Genomic DNA, 17,283 nt, shown 5'->3' on the forward strand with positions numbered 1-17,283 from the left:
TTAAGTGCCCCTGAAATGGAAATAGATTTTCTCCATGGTTGACATGGCTGATCAGGGCCAGGGCCTTCACTGATACATGGAGGAGGGAGTTCCTCGTGCTCCAGGACCGGAGTGGAGAAGGATGTGGGGTGGGAGAGGCTGACGGTGATGACCGTAAAACCTGATGAAGAGTGAGGGTCTAAAGTGTGATGGGGAGACGCAGGTCTCCCAAGACTCACCTAGGAAACAGGATAGAAATGAGAACACACTCATATGCGGGCACACACACACACACACACACCTCCTGGCTTTTCATTCAAGGTTTCTAAAGATAAGATGACCTAGTTTCATAACCCACTTTAAACCAATCCTGCATGAAGACTCTGCTTCCCCAATCTTGTCCCTGAATCCAACTGCGAGGCTGTGTACCAACTGTGCTACGTCCCTATCTGCTTGGGAGAAGTGCTGCTTTTCTTAGCATCTCAACTACAGGAGAGCAGAGGTGATCTGGATGGGGAATTTGGCTTTGTTAATGTTGCTGTTTTCCACAGCTCTCAGGACTGGAGGAGCTGTTTTCCACAGCTCTCAGTAAGGTGGGGTCAGGGTGGATTAAAAGCAGGGATGCTGGGCTCAAAACCAACATGCCCTTTCAGAAAGATATTGGTGGGTTTTCCACCATCACTGTTCTGGGAATTGTTTTAGGCAGTGTAATGGTAAAAAGAAATTATAAAACAGTGAGGACAGAAGGAAGACACACCCCCTGTGTTCTCTGATACAATACTACAAGCAGGGAAGTACTCTCCAAATCCTAATGAAGTCTCCATTGCAACAGAGGCATGTGAAGACACATATTAGGAGAAGACACGTTATCTGTGGAACAGAAACATCTCTGCATGCGCTAGCTCACCCTAAACTGGAAACTTGGAATCTAGCCCAGAATATGAGAATTCTTTTTCTTTTTTGAGCATTACCTCCTTCTTTTCTAGTAATTTAGCTTGTTAGCTAACAAACTAGTTTGGCTAATGTGCATGGTATGGTGTCAGAGGGAACAGCCCCTGCACGTTATCACCAGGAAGGCAAAGGGAGGATGCCACTGGGCAGAGTGGGAGGATCAAACATCTGTATGTGTGGTGAGATCTAACCCAAAGCATTGCATTAGGAAGGAAATTTTAAAGTGTTTCTTGGGATTCAAATTGCTATTAATGTTTGGAAAATCAGTCAATGCACATACACAGTGACTCCCTGAAAGCCACAGGACACACAACAGTACCTTTGAATGAAAGGTGTGGTGGTCACATCTCACACTGCACCTAAATAGAAGACAGTAGCATTTCTATACTAAAATGACAGCAATACCTCCAAATTGTTTTAGGAGTAGTTTCTAATGGACTGATATTTACAATTTAGTAAATTGCTTGAAACTACTTCTAGTTTTAAAATAAACTTCAGCAGTTGACTAACATAATGCCTGTTGATAGTCTATTTGAATTTGAATGCAAAAATGGGCCAGGAGAGAACACTTATTGATTACTTAAGTGTTTGAACTATTTTTAAAGACTCCTGTTTAAGAGCTTTGAAAATTATATTGGGTGGATTTCCTTTATAAAGTTTCCTAAGAGACTAGCTGAACTTTATACTCCAGTTAGTCAGGATCCACCCCTTTGAAAGCCTTCAGCTTACTCTTCCGCAATGACTTCCAGGAAGGGTATGCAAAGGAGAAAATGGTATTTGTGTAAGTAAGTAAACATGCACCTGAGAGAATGTGCTTTTTAAAATAAAATAATAGCATAAATCCATTTATTTTTCAAGGAGTCTTTGAAGGTGTTTCTACCAAGGCCTTCAGGAACCAAAGATTATCTCAGTACTTGTCAACTCCCCATAAAATGTTCCCTTCTTGCTGACGGGGTTGAAAAGCTGTAATCAATTCATCTCCTGACACCAGGATCCAGGTGACTACCGATTCCACAATGCTGTGCTCTCCACTGTGGAGAGAAAACAAGCAGAAAACACACTCTTCCTTTCAAGTAGCTTGAAATCTAACTGAAGGCTGCAAATAAGAAAGTCAAACACAAACACGAATTTGGTCCTAAGGTTTGCAAAACAATGCACTATGTGTGTGAAGAAGACCTGAAATAAACAGAGTTAGTTCCATTGAAAAGACAAGCATGAGTTGGCAGAGAGCAATAGAGGACATTTCTATAGGTGATAGCGACATCCGCCCAGGGTCCCCTGTTGTCAGTAGAAGACTCAGGCAGCACACTGAGGACTGACCTGGGTACTCTCCACACACCAGCACTACAGTTCTATCCCTGACATGCAGGGAGAGACAAGCCTGGGTACAGGCAACAGGAGTAAATATTGCCAAAGAACCCTCAAGGAAATGAGCCCAGGTAGGGCAGAGGATCCTGCAAGTCATAATAAGCAATTTGAGTAAAACACAGAAAAAGAGAATGTCCAGGACTTTGAGGAACAAGCTAAAACTAAGGCACAGTATCCATCACTAAGCAGGGAACTGAGAATGGGAAAATGGAATATGTAAAGGAAATTATTAAGTTCATGTGCCCGATGCATAAAAATTAACTGCTATGTAAAAGCAGACACTCTGACCAAGGGAATAGAATAAAGAACCCAGAAATAAACACACGCGTTGTCAGCTCCCCATAATGTTGACAACTTCCCACCAATTATCTTATTTTTGACAAAAGTACCAACAAGAATATACATTGGGGAAAGGACAATCTTTTTAAAAAAAGATACTGGAAAACTGAATGTATATCCGTGTGCAGAAGAATGAAACTAGATATTTATCTCTTGCCATATACCAAAACCACATCAAAATGGACTAAAGACATAAATCTAATGACCTAAAACTATAAAACTACTAAAAAGAAGACATCAGGGAAGGGCTTCAGGATATTGGTCTATATAATGATCTCTTGAGTAACACCCAAAAGCACGAGGAACCAAAGCAAAAATGGACAAATGAGATCACATCAAGCTAAAAGTTTTCTGCTCAGAAAAAGAAAAAATCAACAAAGTGAAGAGACAACCCACACAATGGGAGAAAATGCTTGCAAACTATCCATCTGACAAGCAGTTAACAACTAGAATATATAAGGAACTCCAACAAGTCCATAGGAAAAATTCAAATAATCTGATTAAAAAGTGGGCAAAGAATGGTATAGACATTTATTACAAGTCATACAAATGATTAACAGAAAAATGCTCAACATGTTCAGTCATCAGAGAAATGTAAATCAAAAGTATAATGAGATACCATCTCACTGTAGTTAAAATAGCTTTCAACAAAAAGACAGCTAATAACAGACAAGAGAACCTTCACCCCCTGTTGGTGGAATATAAATTAGTGCAACCACCATGGAGAAAAGTATGCAAGTTCTTAAGAAAACCAAAAGTAGAGCTACCATGTGACTGAGTAATCCCACCACTAGGAATGTATTTAAAAAAAAGGAAATCAGAATGTTCAAGAGATCTTTGCACTCCCATGTTTGTTATGGCACTATTCACAATTGCCAAGATTTAGAATCAACCTAGGAATCTATCAACAGATGAATGGATAACAAAACTGTGATACATATACACAATGGTGTATTATATAACTGTAAAAAATAATAAAATCCTACCAAAAAATGCCCTGGTCCAAATGGCTTCACACAAGAATTCTATCAAACCTTCAAGGAAGAGCTTATTCCTGTACTGCAGAATTATTCCAAAAAATTGAGGAAGAAGGAATCCTCCCCAACACATTCTATGAAGCAAACATCATCCTGATACCAAAACCAGGAAAAGACGCAAACAAAAAGGAGAATTTCAGACCAATCTCACTCATGAATATAGATGCAAAAATTCTCAACAAAATCCTAGCCAATAGATTACAGCTTATCATCAAAAAAGTCATTCATCATGATCAAGTAGGCTTCATCCCAGGGATGCAAGGCTGGTTTAACATACGCAAGTCCATAAACGTTATCCACCATATTAACAGAGGCAAAAATAAAGATCACATGATCCTCTCAATAGATGCAGAAAAAGCATTTGATAAAATCCAGCATCCTTTTCTAATTAGAACACTGAAGGGTATAGGCATAGGTGGCACATTTCTAAAACTGATTGAAGTTGTCTATGACAAACCCATAGCTAATATTTTACTGAATGGAGTAAAACTGAAAGCTTTTCCTCTTAGTACTGGAACCAGACAAGGTTGTTCTCTGTCACCTTTACTATTCAACATAGTGCTGGAAGTTCTAGCCAATACAATTAGGCAAGACAAGGAAATAAAGGGAATCCAAATGGGAGCAGAGGAGGTCAAACTCTCCCTCTTTGCTGACGACATGATCTTATACTTAAAGAACCCCAAAGACTCAACCACAAGACTCCTAAAAGTCATCAAAAAATACAGTAATGTTTTAGGATATAAAATCAATGTCCACAAGTCAGTAGCCTTTGTATACACCAATAACAGTCAAGATGAGAAGCTAATTAAGGACACAACTCCCTTCACCATAGTTTCAAAGAAAATGAAATACCTAGGAATATACCTAACGAAGGAGGTGAAGGACCTCTATAAAGAAAATTATGAAATCCTCAGAAAGGAAATAGCAGAGGATATTAACAAATGGAAGAACATACCATGCTCATGGATTGGAAGAATCAACCTTGTTAAAATGTCTATACTTCCCAAAGCAATCTACCTATTCAATGCCATTCCTATCAAAATACCAACATAGTACTCTCAAGATTTGGAGAAAATGATTCTGTGTTTTGTATGGAACCAGAAAAAAACCCGTACAGCTAAGGCAGTTCTTAGCAATAAAAATAAAGCTGGGGGCATCAGCACACCAAATTTTAGTCTGTACTACAAAGCCATAGTGGTCAAGACAGCATTGGCACAAAAACAGAGACATAGACACTTGGAATAGAATTGAAAACCAAGAAATGAAACTAACATCTGACAACCACCTAATCTTCGATAAACCAAACAAGAACTTACCTTGGGGGAAAGACTCCCTATTCAATAAATGGTGTTGGGAGAACTGGATGTCTACATGTAAAAGACTGAAACTGGACCCACACCTTTCCCACTCACAAAAATTGATTCAAAATGGGTCAAGGACTTAAATTTAAGGCATGAAACAATAAAAATCCTCAAAGAAAGCATAGGAAAAACACTGGAAGATATTGGCCTGGGGAAAGACTTCATGAAGAAGACTGCCATGGCAATTGCAACAACAACAAAAATAAACAAATGGGACTTCGTTAAACTGAAAAGCTTCTGTACAGCTAAGGAGACAATACCCAAAGCAAAGAGACAACCTACACAATGGGAAAGGATATTTGCATATTTTCAATCAGACAAAAGCTTGATAACTAGGATCTACAGAGAACTCAAATTAATCCACATGAAAAAAGCCAACAATCCCATATATCAATGGGCAAGAGACATGAATAGAACCTTCTCTAAAGACGACAGATGAATGGCTAACAAACACATGAAAAAATGTTCATCATCTCTATATATTAGAGAAATGCAAATCAAAACAACCCTGAGATATCATCTAACCCCGGTGAGAATGGCCCACATCACAGAATCTCAAAACTGCAGATGCTGGCGTGGATGTGGAGAGAAGGGAACACTTTTACACTGCTGTGGGACTGCAAACTAGTACAACCTTTCTGGAAGGAAGTATGGAGAAACCTCAAAGCACTCAAGCTAGACCTCCCATTTGATCCTGCAATCCCATTACTAGGCATCTACCCAGAAGGAAAAAAATCCTTTTATCATAAGGACACTTGTACTAGACTGTTTATTGCAGCTCAATTTACAATCGCCAAAATGTGGAAACAGCCTAAATGCCCACCAACCCAGGAATGGATTAACAAGCTGTGGTATATGTACACCATGGAATACTATTCAGCTATTAAAAAAAATGGAGACTTTACATCCTTCGTATTAACCTGGATGGAAGTGGAAGACATTATTCTTAGTAAAGCATCACAAGAATGGAGAACCATGAGTCCTATGTACTCAATTTTGATATAAGGACAATTAATGACAATTAAGGTTATGGGGGGGAGGAAAAGCAGAAAGAGGGACGGAGGGAGGGGGGTGGGGCTTTGGTATGTGTCACACTTTATGAGGGCAAGACATGATTGCAAGAGGGACTTTACCTAACAATTGCAATCAGTGTAACCTGGCTTATTGTACCCTCAATGAATCCCCAACAATAAAAAAGAAAAATAATAATAATAATAATACTAAAAAAATCCTGCCATTTGCAACAACATAAATGGAACTGGAGAACATTATGTTAAATGAAATAAGCCAATCATAGAAACACGGAAAGACAAACTCACATGTTCTCACTCATGTGTTAGAGCTAATAATGAAAACAATTGATCTTGTGGAGACAGAGAGTAGAACGATGGTAACCAGAGGCTGAGAAAGAGAAGCTGGGGTGGGGGGATCAGATGGGGATGGTTAATGGGTACAAAGTTAGAGTTAGATAGTTAGATAAGATGAACTATATTTGATAGTGCATCAAAGTGACTGCAGTCGACAGTAAGTTAGAGTATACTATAAAATGACTAAAAGAGTAGAACTGGAATGCTCCTAACACAAAGAAATGATAAAGACTTGAGACGATGGCCCTGATTTGATTAATACACATTGTATGCCTGTATCAAAAACCACATATATCTTATAAATATATACACTATTATGTATCCATAATAATTAAAAATAAAAATTAAGACCAAAGGAAAAAAAGAACCACCACAATAGACTCCTCCTGGCCTAGATGTACAGTGCCTACCATCCAGGCTCACTAAATCAGGGCTCACCTGTATTTCAGGCATCCAATAAGCAGACTCTTCCTCGCAGCCCCTTAAAAAAGGATATTTAAGAAATATAATGACTGAACCCCTTCAGATGACTTTGGCACATAGGCTAGAGTCAAACCAGGGCCCTTCCACGATTCCATGATAAGGTGATACCTGCAGACTAAGATCCTAAATCTAGGTTGACTCTGACCTACCTTCAGACTCTCTGAGAACAGCTTTTGTATCTTTTTTCCCATAGGTGAACCAAGGAAAGTAGAGAGGACATAAGCCAGACAGTCATAGTACGAGAGGTCTATGACAAGACCCCTACTAATCCACTAAGCCAAAGAGTTACAGAGCAAAGCGAATTTCTCTCCAAACATCAAGAGGGTGGGAAGGGGAAGGAGGAAACCCTGGCCATTCCTCCTGAGCCCCTGCTCTGCCACTGTGGTAAAGACCATCAGAAGCACAGCTTAGCACATTGGGCTCCCTTACCTCATCAAAGCAAGGAACCAGAGTTCTTTTATTTTTTAATTATTGCCACCTTCCTCCTTATCTATGAGACTCTTTGGAGGCTCTAAGCCTGATTGGTGCTCAATACACAGAATCCTAAATAAGTAAAGTTTGATCATTTCTATATGCTGAGTCCAGAAGAGTGGGTTGATGGTGGGAAATGGGGCTCCCAGAGGGGTGTGGGAAAGGGAATGGCAGAGACAAGTCAAGCTCAAGGACCCTCTTTCACCTTAAACAGAGCAAAAAAAATTCGGGTTTGGCTTCCTGAACAGAAGAATAAACTGAAGTGATAAAAATGAGATTTTTGAAAAGCACATTCATTAAGACAAGCTAAAAATTGTAAAGCAAGAGCAAGTAAAGACTTAACAAAAAAAGTTACTAAAAATACAGTAGAACCTCTGTAAGTTGATCACCCGAGGGACTATAACAAACTGGCCAACATATGGAGGTGGTCAGCATAAGGAACTGGGCCTGCTGTGCTGATACATACATGTGGTGCACATCTGGTCTTTGAAAATTAGGTCAACTTAAGGAGGTGGTCCAGGTAGGGAGGGGGTCAACTATGGAGAGTCTACCATATTTTTACCAATTTGCTTCTTATTCTTGCCTAAAATACATTTTACTTGACTGTAATAAAGAAATGTATGTAGCATTGGTCAAGGTTTGGTTTCTGTCTGCTAACATGAATATTAGTCCACAAATATGTGATCATTTCTGAGAAACATGTCATAATTCCTTGCTCATCAGCCTTCAGAAAGAGTATCTTCAGAATGTGCTTTCCATTTTCCCTCCATTGTTCAACATTCCCAGTGTGTTTTCTGCCATGCCCTAATTTCAATAGCCACCATGCCAGCATGCTTCCAAAGAGGAGAGGAGGAAAGGGAAGAATAACAGACCTCTATGCTCGAACCCAGTCTCAGTTGCCATGTGTTCTTCCCCCATTCTGTATGGCAGCCTCCCACCCCTAGCCCAAAAATATCTTCCTGATGAACCATTCATGTACATACTTCTGTACCTTCTAGCCAAGCTCTGGTTCAAGCGGGGCACTTATTTTTTTTGAAAGCATTTTCTGCTAAATACTTCCAACATCAAAGGGGAGTGCAGCATCTTTCTCTGTATCCCTTTGTTCTAGCTGTCATCAGTCTGTATTTCAGCTGTTGGATTCTAAGCTCCTTGAAGACAGAAGCCTATCACCTTCACTTCTGAGTCCTGAGGAACCAACATAGACTCTATCACAATGCGAGCACTCAACAAACATTTGATAATTTAATGAATTTCACCAATTACTTTATTTGTGAATACATAAATCTGCATTCTGGATAGTTCACAAAGAACTTTCACATTTACTGCCACATTTGATCCTGTCAACACCCAGAGAGTCCCCTGAGGGAGGGACTGCAACCATCCCCACATTTGCAGATAAGGATGCCGAATTGGAAAGAAAGTAAGTGACTTGACCATTAATAATTTCACATGGGGGGAAAGAAACAAATGAATAAACATTCCTATCTAAATTCTTTAAACCAACCTTCATTACAATCTCACATTTCAAAGAAGGTCCTGCTGGATTAGATCAGAGAGTTATTTAGAACATCATGAATATTGAACTCACTTTTTCAAGTTGTTGATTTATAATACACAATTATCCCTGGTCCATGAACGTCCCTCTTTGATTTTTATTTATCTATTTTTTATACATTTAATTATTATTATTATTATTATTTTGTAGAGACAGGCCCTCGGTAGAGTGCCGTGGCCTCACACAGCTCACAGCAACCTCCAACTCCTGGGCTTAAGTGATTCTCTTGCCTCAGCCTCCCGAGCAGCTGGGACTACAGGCACCCGCCACAACGCCCGGCTATTTTTTGGTTGCAGTTTGGCCGGGGCCGGGTTTGAACATTTAATTATTTTTAATTATGCAAACACCAGTGTAAATATACTCTATTAAGATTAAGATTTATTAAATAACTGCCATGGAATAAACGGAAAATCCAGGAAAGGAATATTCTTCCTGAACACTAATCCGACTTGCTCAAATGATATCTGAGTAGTCTAAGTATAATAATATCTCCATTAAAGAAGTTGGATTTCAAGTACGTCCAGTCTTTTGCCATGTACTTCATAAACGTAGGCATCGTTTATAACAGTGTGTGTCCAGAATGTAAAATAAGAATGCTAGTGTGTGCTGGGGGCACTGGAAGATATGTTATAATACAAAAGACACAAAATAAAATAAAATACCACTCATTTCCTGCACCCTACCATTCTCTTTTAATTCAGGGAAAAAGAATAGAGATTACCTCTTCTGTTCAAACTCAACTAAAAATGCTAAACAAGATTCATCAAGACAGATTAGCAGAATTTCATATCAGCCCTGCTGTACCCACAAGAAGAGACACCCTTTCATTCTACCATTAGAGATAGTTCTTTGACCAAGAATTGACTCACCGAGAACTCTTAACAAATGTGTTCTAATTGTCTAAAGAATTTCAGACTGCAATCTTTAAACTAAGCTAATATTTTTTGAGGGTGTATTTTGGTTAAAATGTTATCATGAGCTAATAAATTCAGCCCACTGATGCAAGACCTATCTACTTTTGGGCTAAATGGGCAAACTCAGGGGGCTTAGGAGGAGCATAATAAGCAACAGGAGCTCATGAAGTACCTGGAATGTAAGGTAAAGTCATTATCTGTTAAAGAAAAGAAGAAGAAGAAGAAGACCCCCCAAAAGGTCAGGCTGAGCTGAGAAAATTAAACTTAGAGTCCAGGATGTTGCACTACGCATAAGCTCTATTCATCTTCAACTTGGCAGAACCAGTAAAGGGTGTGCACAGGGTTCTTTCTATCTCACAGCTGCAAAGCCAGGCAGCTGTACTTCAAATGATTCACAAAGTTTTTATTTTAATCTTGGACACATCTGACTTCATATAAAGGAGCTATGCCCATAGGCATTTAGAAATCATTTAGAAATGGAGCTACGGCTTAGCTATCTGAAGACTGGTCAGCGAGCAATTCTGAAAATTATTAAGCAAGTCTTGCTTGCAGCGATGGGAATCCTGAGAATGACAGAAGCATAACGTGCAAGTGAAGTTAGGTTTAAATGAAAAAGCCGACACCTACACTCCAGTCCAGAGTCGCTCTGGGCTCCTTCGCTGGACCATTTGCCACGGGAAGGCTGAGCGGGTGTGCAGGAGCCAGATGCTGGAGGCCCGCCCGGGAGATTGCTTTCCTGCAGCAAGAAGACAGAAACACAGAGAAAAACCGGCATCAGAATCTCATACAGAGCTCAGAATTTCTTGTGAGATAGAAACGACACCTGAGTTAGTCTTCCACATCTGAAAACCTTTCCGTATGTAGTAGAATCTGTCTTTCTGAAGAGCAGGGGATAGACAGAAGGGGTCACGTGTAGAAAGACGTGGGAGGTTGTGGGGGACATTGTGGGGAAATACTGCATTAAGGCCTAAAATTAAAATATAAACCCTATTCAGGGTAGAGGGCAGGAAGGAAGGTCTTGTCTTTTTATTTATGGAAAAGGCCTGGGGTTTGGGCAATCATAATACTTGGACAATTGTAACTTTGCCAGAGACTAAAAGCAAGAAAGGCAAGCCTCTAAGGTCTTTCACTGAAATTTCTCCATTTCCCAGCACTGGTCACAGCTGAAAGTTCATGCTTACTTCTCTCGCCTCACAAGTACACCCTCCTTTACCCTTGCACTTGAACTTGGGATTCTAAGTGGGAAAGGACTGATTTGCATCTGCTGAGAAATTGCAAACCCCAAAGAAAGAAAAAGGCAAAACACACTCAAAAGATTTTAAATTTTTTGGGTGGAATATAACAAAATTCAAGTCAGAAAGGAGAGAATGAATCAGGAGAGGTTGAGATAGTCAGCCCTGACCTTGGTCTGCAAAGAAAAGATGTAAGAGAAGCTACTTTGGCAAAGCAAATATCACTGAGCAAAGGGAAGGGAGGAGTGCTCAGAGCAGAATGGCGAGCAAGAAAAAAGAAAAAATCAGGGAGCCCCTCAGGACAACTGTGGTATCATCAGGAATTAGGAGAGGTCAATTTCTGGACCCCATCAAAAACGTCAGATGAGGGTCTCAAGTTTAAAAATGAGTGTTGACTTGTGAACTAGTAAAGTGGCTCCCTGGAACTGAGAGGGGCTTTCCCTCCAAAGCAATATTTAAGGGTGGTTTGAGAGGCCCTGGATTAGAATTAGAAGGGTCTTGTGATGCTGCAGCTCCAAGTCCCGAATCAATAGGAGGGTGAGGCACAGGAACCTGGACTCACACACACGCCCAAGGTGTTCCCTTCTGTGCACAAAGGTTTTCAAAGTTTGCTCTATGGGAGCAAGTACATTTGGGCAGACCTGTAAAGAAAATCATCAGCAATTTCATTATTTGTTTTACCTTCAAATGGTCTTTCTGCAGCTTACGTCATATGACGTGAATATTTCAGTAAGAACCTACTACCTCTGAGACTGGGGCTGCAGACACACTGGATCCCCAGAGAGGCCCCGATCCTCAGACTCCTTCACCTTTTGACTCTACAGAAGAACAAGGCTCCAGACAGTGGAACGCAGAAAAGGAAAGCAGGGACAGCCAGAATCCCCCCAGGCCTGAGCCATGGAGCCTACTCATTGTCCTCTGCAAATGCCACCCAGAGATGCAATTTGTAAAGTTGAGCAAGATGAACAGTAGTTCCAAAACCCGAGCAAAGGCTGAGTAGAAGCCAGTCAAGAATGCAGGATTGTGCAACCACTAGTCAGTCACCACGTATATCAGAGAGCTCAGCACGTGTCTAGACCTCTGTTTTTGTTTTTGAATCATTTATATTCCTACACAGGAATTCCCAGAAATAGCAGATGCGTCTTCAGCAATTGGAAGTGATAGTAACAAGACTGATGGTAGCCTACTTTCCAGAAGCTCCCATTGGGCAGCAGGTAGTGTACTTGTCTTATATAATCCTCCAAAGAATCATTACAAGAATGGAGGCCTTTACTGATGACACAATATTCTTTTCCTTACTTTCACCAAAGCAAATAATTAACATCATCAATTTTGGCCCCTTACCCCAAGGTATATTCTAAGTCATTAAGCAATAAGAACAGTGGAAGATTTGTACATGGTGATCCTTTATCCCCAGCAATTTCCTTCCTCCAACTTTCAAGGAACTTCCTTAGCGTACCTGAACCACAGTTTTTGTCATAAGAAAATCAGACCTGTGTGGAGTTAGAATTTATAGGTCCCACTCTAACTACAACCTAAGCATAAGTGTGCTTACAAAAAAATACCAAACGGTGCCCCAAAGCCCACATCTCTTAGAATGGCTGAAGAATTCCTAAATCTTGAATTAATTAAAAAAAAATGAATTCTTTATCTTTTCATGAATAGTCTAAGACATTTGGGTTCAGGAAAAAAAAAATCTTTCTAAAAGGGAGGGAATAAAATTCTACTGTCAGGCACCCATAGAAACCAGAAAACAAAGGAGTTTCACTCATCAGAACTTATATACTCTGAACACCAAAACCTGATTACTCTTCCAAATTCAGACTCCAGGAAGGGAAAACTGTTCAAATCATCAAATTAGAATGCAAGGGATCTATGTGCCTGTGCATAGAAGAAAAGAAACATACAAATACTTAGCCCTGAATGAAAATACAGTCAAATCACACTCTTTTCTAGCCTGTGAATGCAAGGTATGGACTTTTGTTAATCATTTATTCCTCATTGCAAATACAATTTAAGGTTGGTTTTATGTAGCATTCATAGAGAAAAATTATATATCTTACACACATAAATGTCAATTATGATAAAAAATAAGTAAGAAACATCACACGGTCTTCCAGGTTGTAACTGAACATGAGTTTTAACAAAAAGACATAAATCAGTGGGTAGGGCACCGGCCCATATACCGAGGGTGGTGAGTTTGAATCCGGCCCTGGCCAAACTGCAACAAAATAATGGCCGGGCATTGTGGTGGGCTCCTTTGGTCCCAGCTCTTTGGGAGGCTGAGGCAGGAGAATCGCCTAAGCCCAAGAGCTGGAGGTTGCTGTGAGCTGTGACACTACAGCACTCTACTGAGGGTGACAAAGTGAGACTCTGAGGAAAAAAAAAAAGATGTAAGAGTAGGGAAAAAATGTTCAGGTACTGTAGGGGGTGGGAAGTAATTTTCTGATTACAGTTTTCCATGTTTCTTAATAACCATGGAGAAAATTCCTTTTTCCAATAACTCACACATGTGTACACATTCACTTTCAAAATAAGAAAGTAATTTCATTATATCTCAGAGCTCAAATAAAGTTAGTGTAAGTTACTTTTCTATTTGAATTTATCTTAGTGGTAGAAGATGACATTTAAGAGTCTGGTAGAACTTGGTGTATGGTTGGAGGGGGAATAGGGAGCAATGGCTTTATGCTGCAAATTTGCTCGGATAAACAAAAAACATCAATGAGATTTCAACTTCTCATTTTTTCCCCCCTGCTCAGAATCCTCCTAAACCCACACAGTCAGCAAAACTGTGAAATGCCAAGGATTATTTCTATTAATTTCACAGCAACACTTCATGGCAGCTGACTGCAATCTTAAAAGCATCTTTGAAAAGAACTGTGATATTAACTGGGAAACAGCTATGAAAAGAAAATATCCTGTAATGTAGTTTCAATAACAGAAAGTCAGAGTTAATGACGATTACCTGACATGAAAGACCTCTAATGTATTTAGAATATAAAAAGCATCATACATTTTATATAGCATTCTATTATTTCCTTCACTTCATTCAGTAAGACTATAAACTCCTAAAGGACAGGGCTCAATTCATCTACTAATCTTGTTATATTCTAGCCCTGGGGTAGACACAGCATATATTCAATAAATGCTTTCTGGTTAATGAATGAACTTGACCAAGAAGCCAGCAAAATAGCTTGCTGATTAGATCAAGGGTTGAGAAATCTGATTAGTATAATTTGAATTATATGCCAGGCCTTATATTTCAGAGATATTCTTTCCTGAGAGAATCAGAAATCTTTCAAAGCAGCTCTTTAAAAATAAATGCAAATGAACTAGAATCCGTATTAAGAAGCCTAAAAAACATCAAAACGGCTTTGTGTGATCAACAGTAAAATGAAATCCTACAGCTACATTTGAAAAGGGTGTATGGTAAGTGTTAATATTTTTATAATTTATTTGTTAAAATAAATATGTAACATATACTCTTCATAAACATAATTTTTGAAAATGTATGAGAAAACACACAAATAAATTTAGCCAGGATATCCTTTAGTTCTCTATTTTGCAAATTACTCTCTCTGGTCCCACTGACTCTATGTCTATGTGGCTCCCACTTTCTATCCATCCCCATGTCTGAGTGATTGAACACATGCCAGTAGAATAAGGATCCTCCTGTAAACTGAAAAAGTGCTAGAGAATCAGCAGGTCCCTTAGCCAAGATATCTCCTAAAGACTGACGCATTAGAGACTGACGAACTCATTCTACCCCATTGTTCTAGAAGAGGAACCAGCTGTCTAAAAAGTTACTCAGTACCTTGGTTTAATTCCCCAAGTCCCAGGTGCCTCAAGAGAGATCTTAATTACTGTGTGTGTCGCTTCTATGCAAAGCAGCCCACAATGCTTTTCGGTTGACCTAGACAAGCTGCCCACAATGCTAAGGACAATCCACACAATCAGAAACTGTTCCAAGCTCTGGACAAAATCCAAATATTCCAGCAAAGGATTTATGTTGGGGAACAAATCACATCATTATCTGAGACTAAGTCTTGCTCCATGTTATAAAACAGTATTTTTTGACAATTTTCTAGGCAACTACCCAGAAGAAAAAAAATCTTTTTGTCATAATAACATTTGCACTAGATTGTTTATTGCAGCTCAATTTACAATTGCCGAGATGTGGACATAATCTAATGCCCACCAACTCAGGAATGGATCAACAAACTGTGGTATATGTATACCATGGAATACTATTCTTTTGTATTAACCTAGATGGAGATGGAACACATTCTTCTTAGTAAAGTATCACAAGAATGGCGAAGCAATTATCCAGTGTACACAATACTAATATGAAACCAGTAGATGCTTGAATACCTGCCTACGTAAGACAAAATTTCAATTCAATTCAAGTTAGGGCGAGGAGGAATGAGGGAGTGGGGAGAGAGGGGAGGGAAGGGTATTGTTGTGCTCCCACTTAATGGGCACAACGTAAGGGTACATGGCACACGTCTTGGGTGAGGGACACAACTACAAGAGGGACTCTACCTAACAAATGCAAAAATTGTAGCCTAGTTGTGTCTACCCTCACATTAACCTAAAATTTAAAAAACTTTTTTCAAGAATGTAATTAGTTTTCTGAGGGCATAAGTCATTCAGAAAATCACTTTTGGCCTTGAATCTTCTATAGAATATGTCAGTATCATTCTACATATGCTATTTTCATAATGGTTCTCCAAGAGTAGTACTAAACCCTTGCCCACAGTGGAATTTGAGAATCAATGCACTTAAAAGGCTCCCAGGTATTTCTAATGTGTATCCCGGGCTGTGAACCACTGCTCCGCATGGATGTGCAGACATCTGACTACCTTGTTATGTCTGTTAATACAACTAAACCCAGGCATTTACATGTTGAAATACCTCATTCAGTCGACAGTGTATTTACTAAATGCCTATTTTAGTTTATACCAATAACTGTTCTAGAATTCATGAATAAATAAAACAAAAAACACAAATTGCTGCCTTTGTGAAGTTACATTCTAGCAGTGACACCCAAGCCCAGAATCAGTTTACGTATCTTCCTCATCCCTCACAACAGTAAGGTCAGTACCTCTATCTTGTATTAAATTTTTAAAACTACAGCACAGAACACTTAGGCTACACGTCCAAGCTCATACACATAAGGAGAGGTCTGAGTGAGATTTGAATCCAAGCATCTAAGTCTGAAGTGTACACACCTAACAGTTTACAATCCCACACTTTTATGAAATGCTGACAGCACACATCTACACAGCAAATGAGACTTACTACACAGTTGGCATCTTCTACACTAATTTCCTAATTTCCTTAATTACAAATGTACTATCTCCCTAACAAGAATGTGAGCTTGCACTAGAGAGGCCATGCTTAGTAGGTTTTAGAGTGCAGAAGTTAAGACCGCAACTTACCTTACCAGCGAATAGCTATGTGGTATGTTAGCCTCAGTTTCCTTATATGTAAAATAAAATCATGCCTAATTCAGGCAGTCGTGAGAAAAATGTGTACAGGATGCTTGGCACAGAGCATCTAACTAACAATAGATAGTTGCTGCCGTTATTCTCATACATATTAGCAGCCCCCACAGCATCAGTCAAAGCTAAGTATGTGGTAAATCTCTGAATAAATACGTGCTTTTTGTTTGCTCTCAAATACTCTAAGTTCCCTGGACACTTCTGATCATTCAACAAACATCTGACAAGCTTCCACCACATTTCAGGCTGTTCAAAGAGGTTATTCAAACAGGAGATTCTTCTTCTAGTCAGCAAATAATTCCATGGTTGTCAAAGAAATCATCACTCTTCCCGGACTCACCTACCTTCCTAATACAAAACTAGAAATACCACATTCTCTCCTCAGACAAGTTTACCAATAATATATTTTTTTAAATATAATCCAAAAAATAAATAAATAAAAATAAAAAATATACTCCACATGCACTGGAATTATTTATTACATTCATGTAAATGAAATGTGGTATCAAAAGATAATTTTTTGCTTAATATATAAAAATGGACTGGCTGCTAAATGTCTCTAAAAACTTGTGAATGCATCTCTATATGGATTTTACTTGTCAAGTATAATTTATAATATGTCCATAAGGCAATGCTGGTATGGACTTGGTGTGGGATGTGGCAATAAACCTCACTTTCAAACAAGATGGGATTATTTAACCGAGATTCTCTCAGGAGTTAAT

General features: G+C 39.2%; 1 protein-coding gene across 4 annotated transcripts in view; it reads right to left on the reverse strand.

Annotated features, from left to right (window-relative positions):
- Positions 1 to 17,283, reverse strand: part of DGKI (diacylglycerol kinase iota) — a 438,324-nt gene that overhangs the window by 289,206 nt on the left and 131,835 nt on the right. For all 4 annotated transcript variants that reach the window (XM_053553914.1, XM_053553913.1, XM_053553912.1 and 1 more), the window contains exon 2: positions 10,453 to 10,561. In XM_053553914.1, the coding sequence (XP_053409889.1) occupies positions 10,453 to 10,561 (109 nt within the window). The remainder of the gene's footprint in view (positions 1 to 10,452; positions 10,562 to 17,283) is intronic.

The sequence above is a fragment of the Nycticebus coucang genome, chromosome 11, assembly GCF_027406575.1.
Source record: "Nycticebus coucang isolate mNycCou1 chromosome 11, mNycCou1.pri, whole genome shotgun sequence".
In the NCBI taxonomy this organism is placed as follows: Eukaryota; Metazoa; Chordata; class Mammalia; order Primates; family Lorisidae; genus Nycticebus; species Nycticebus coucang.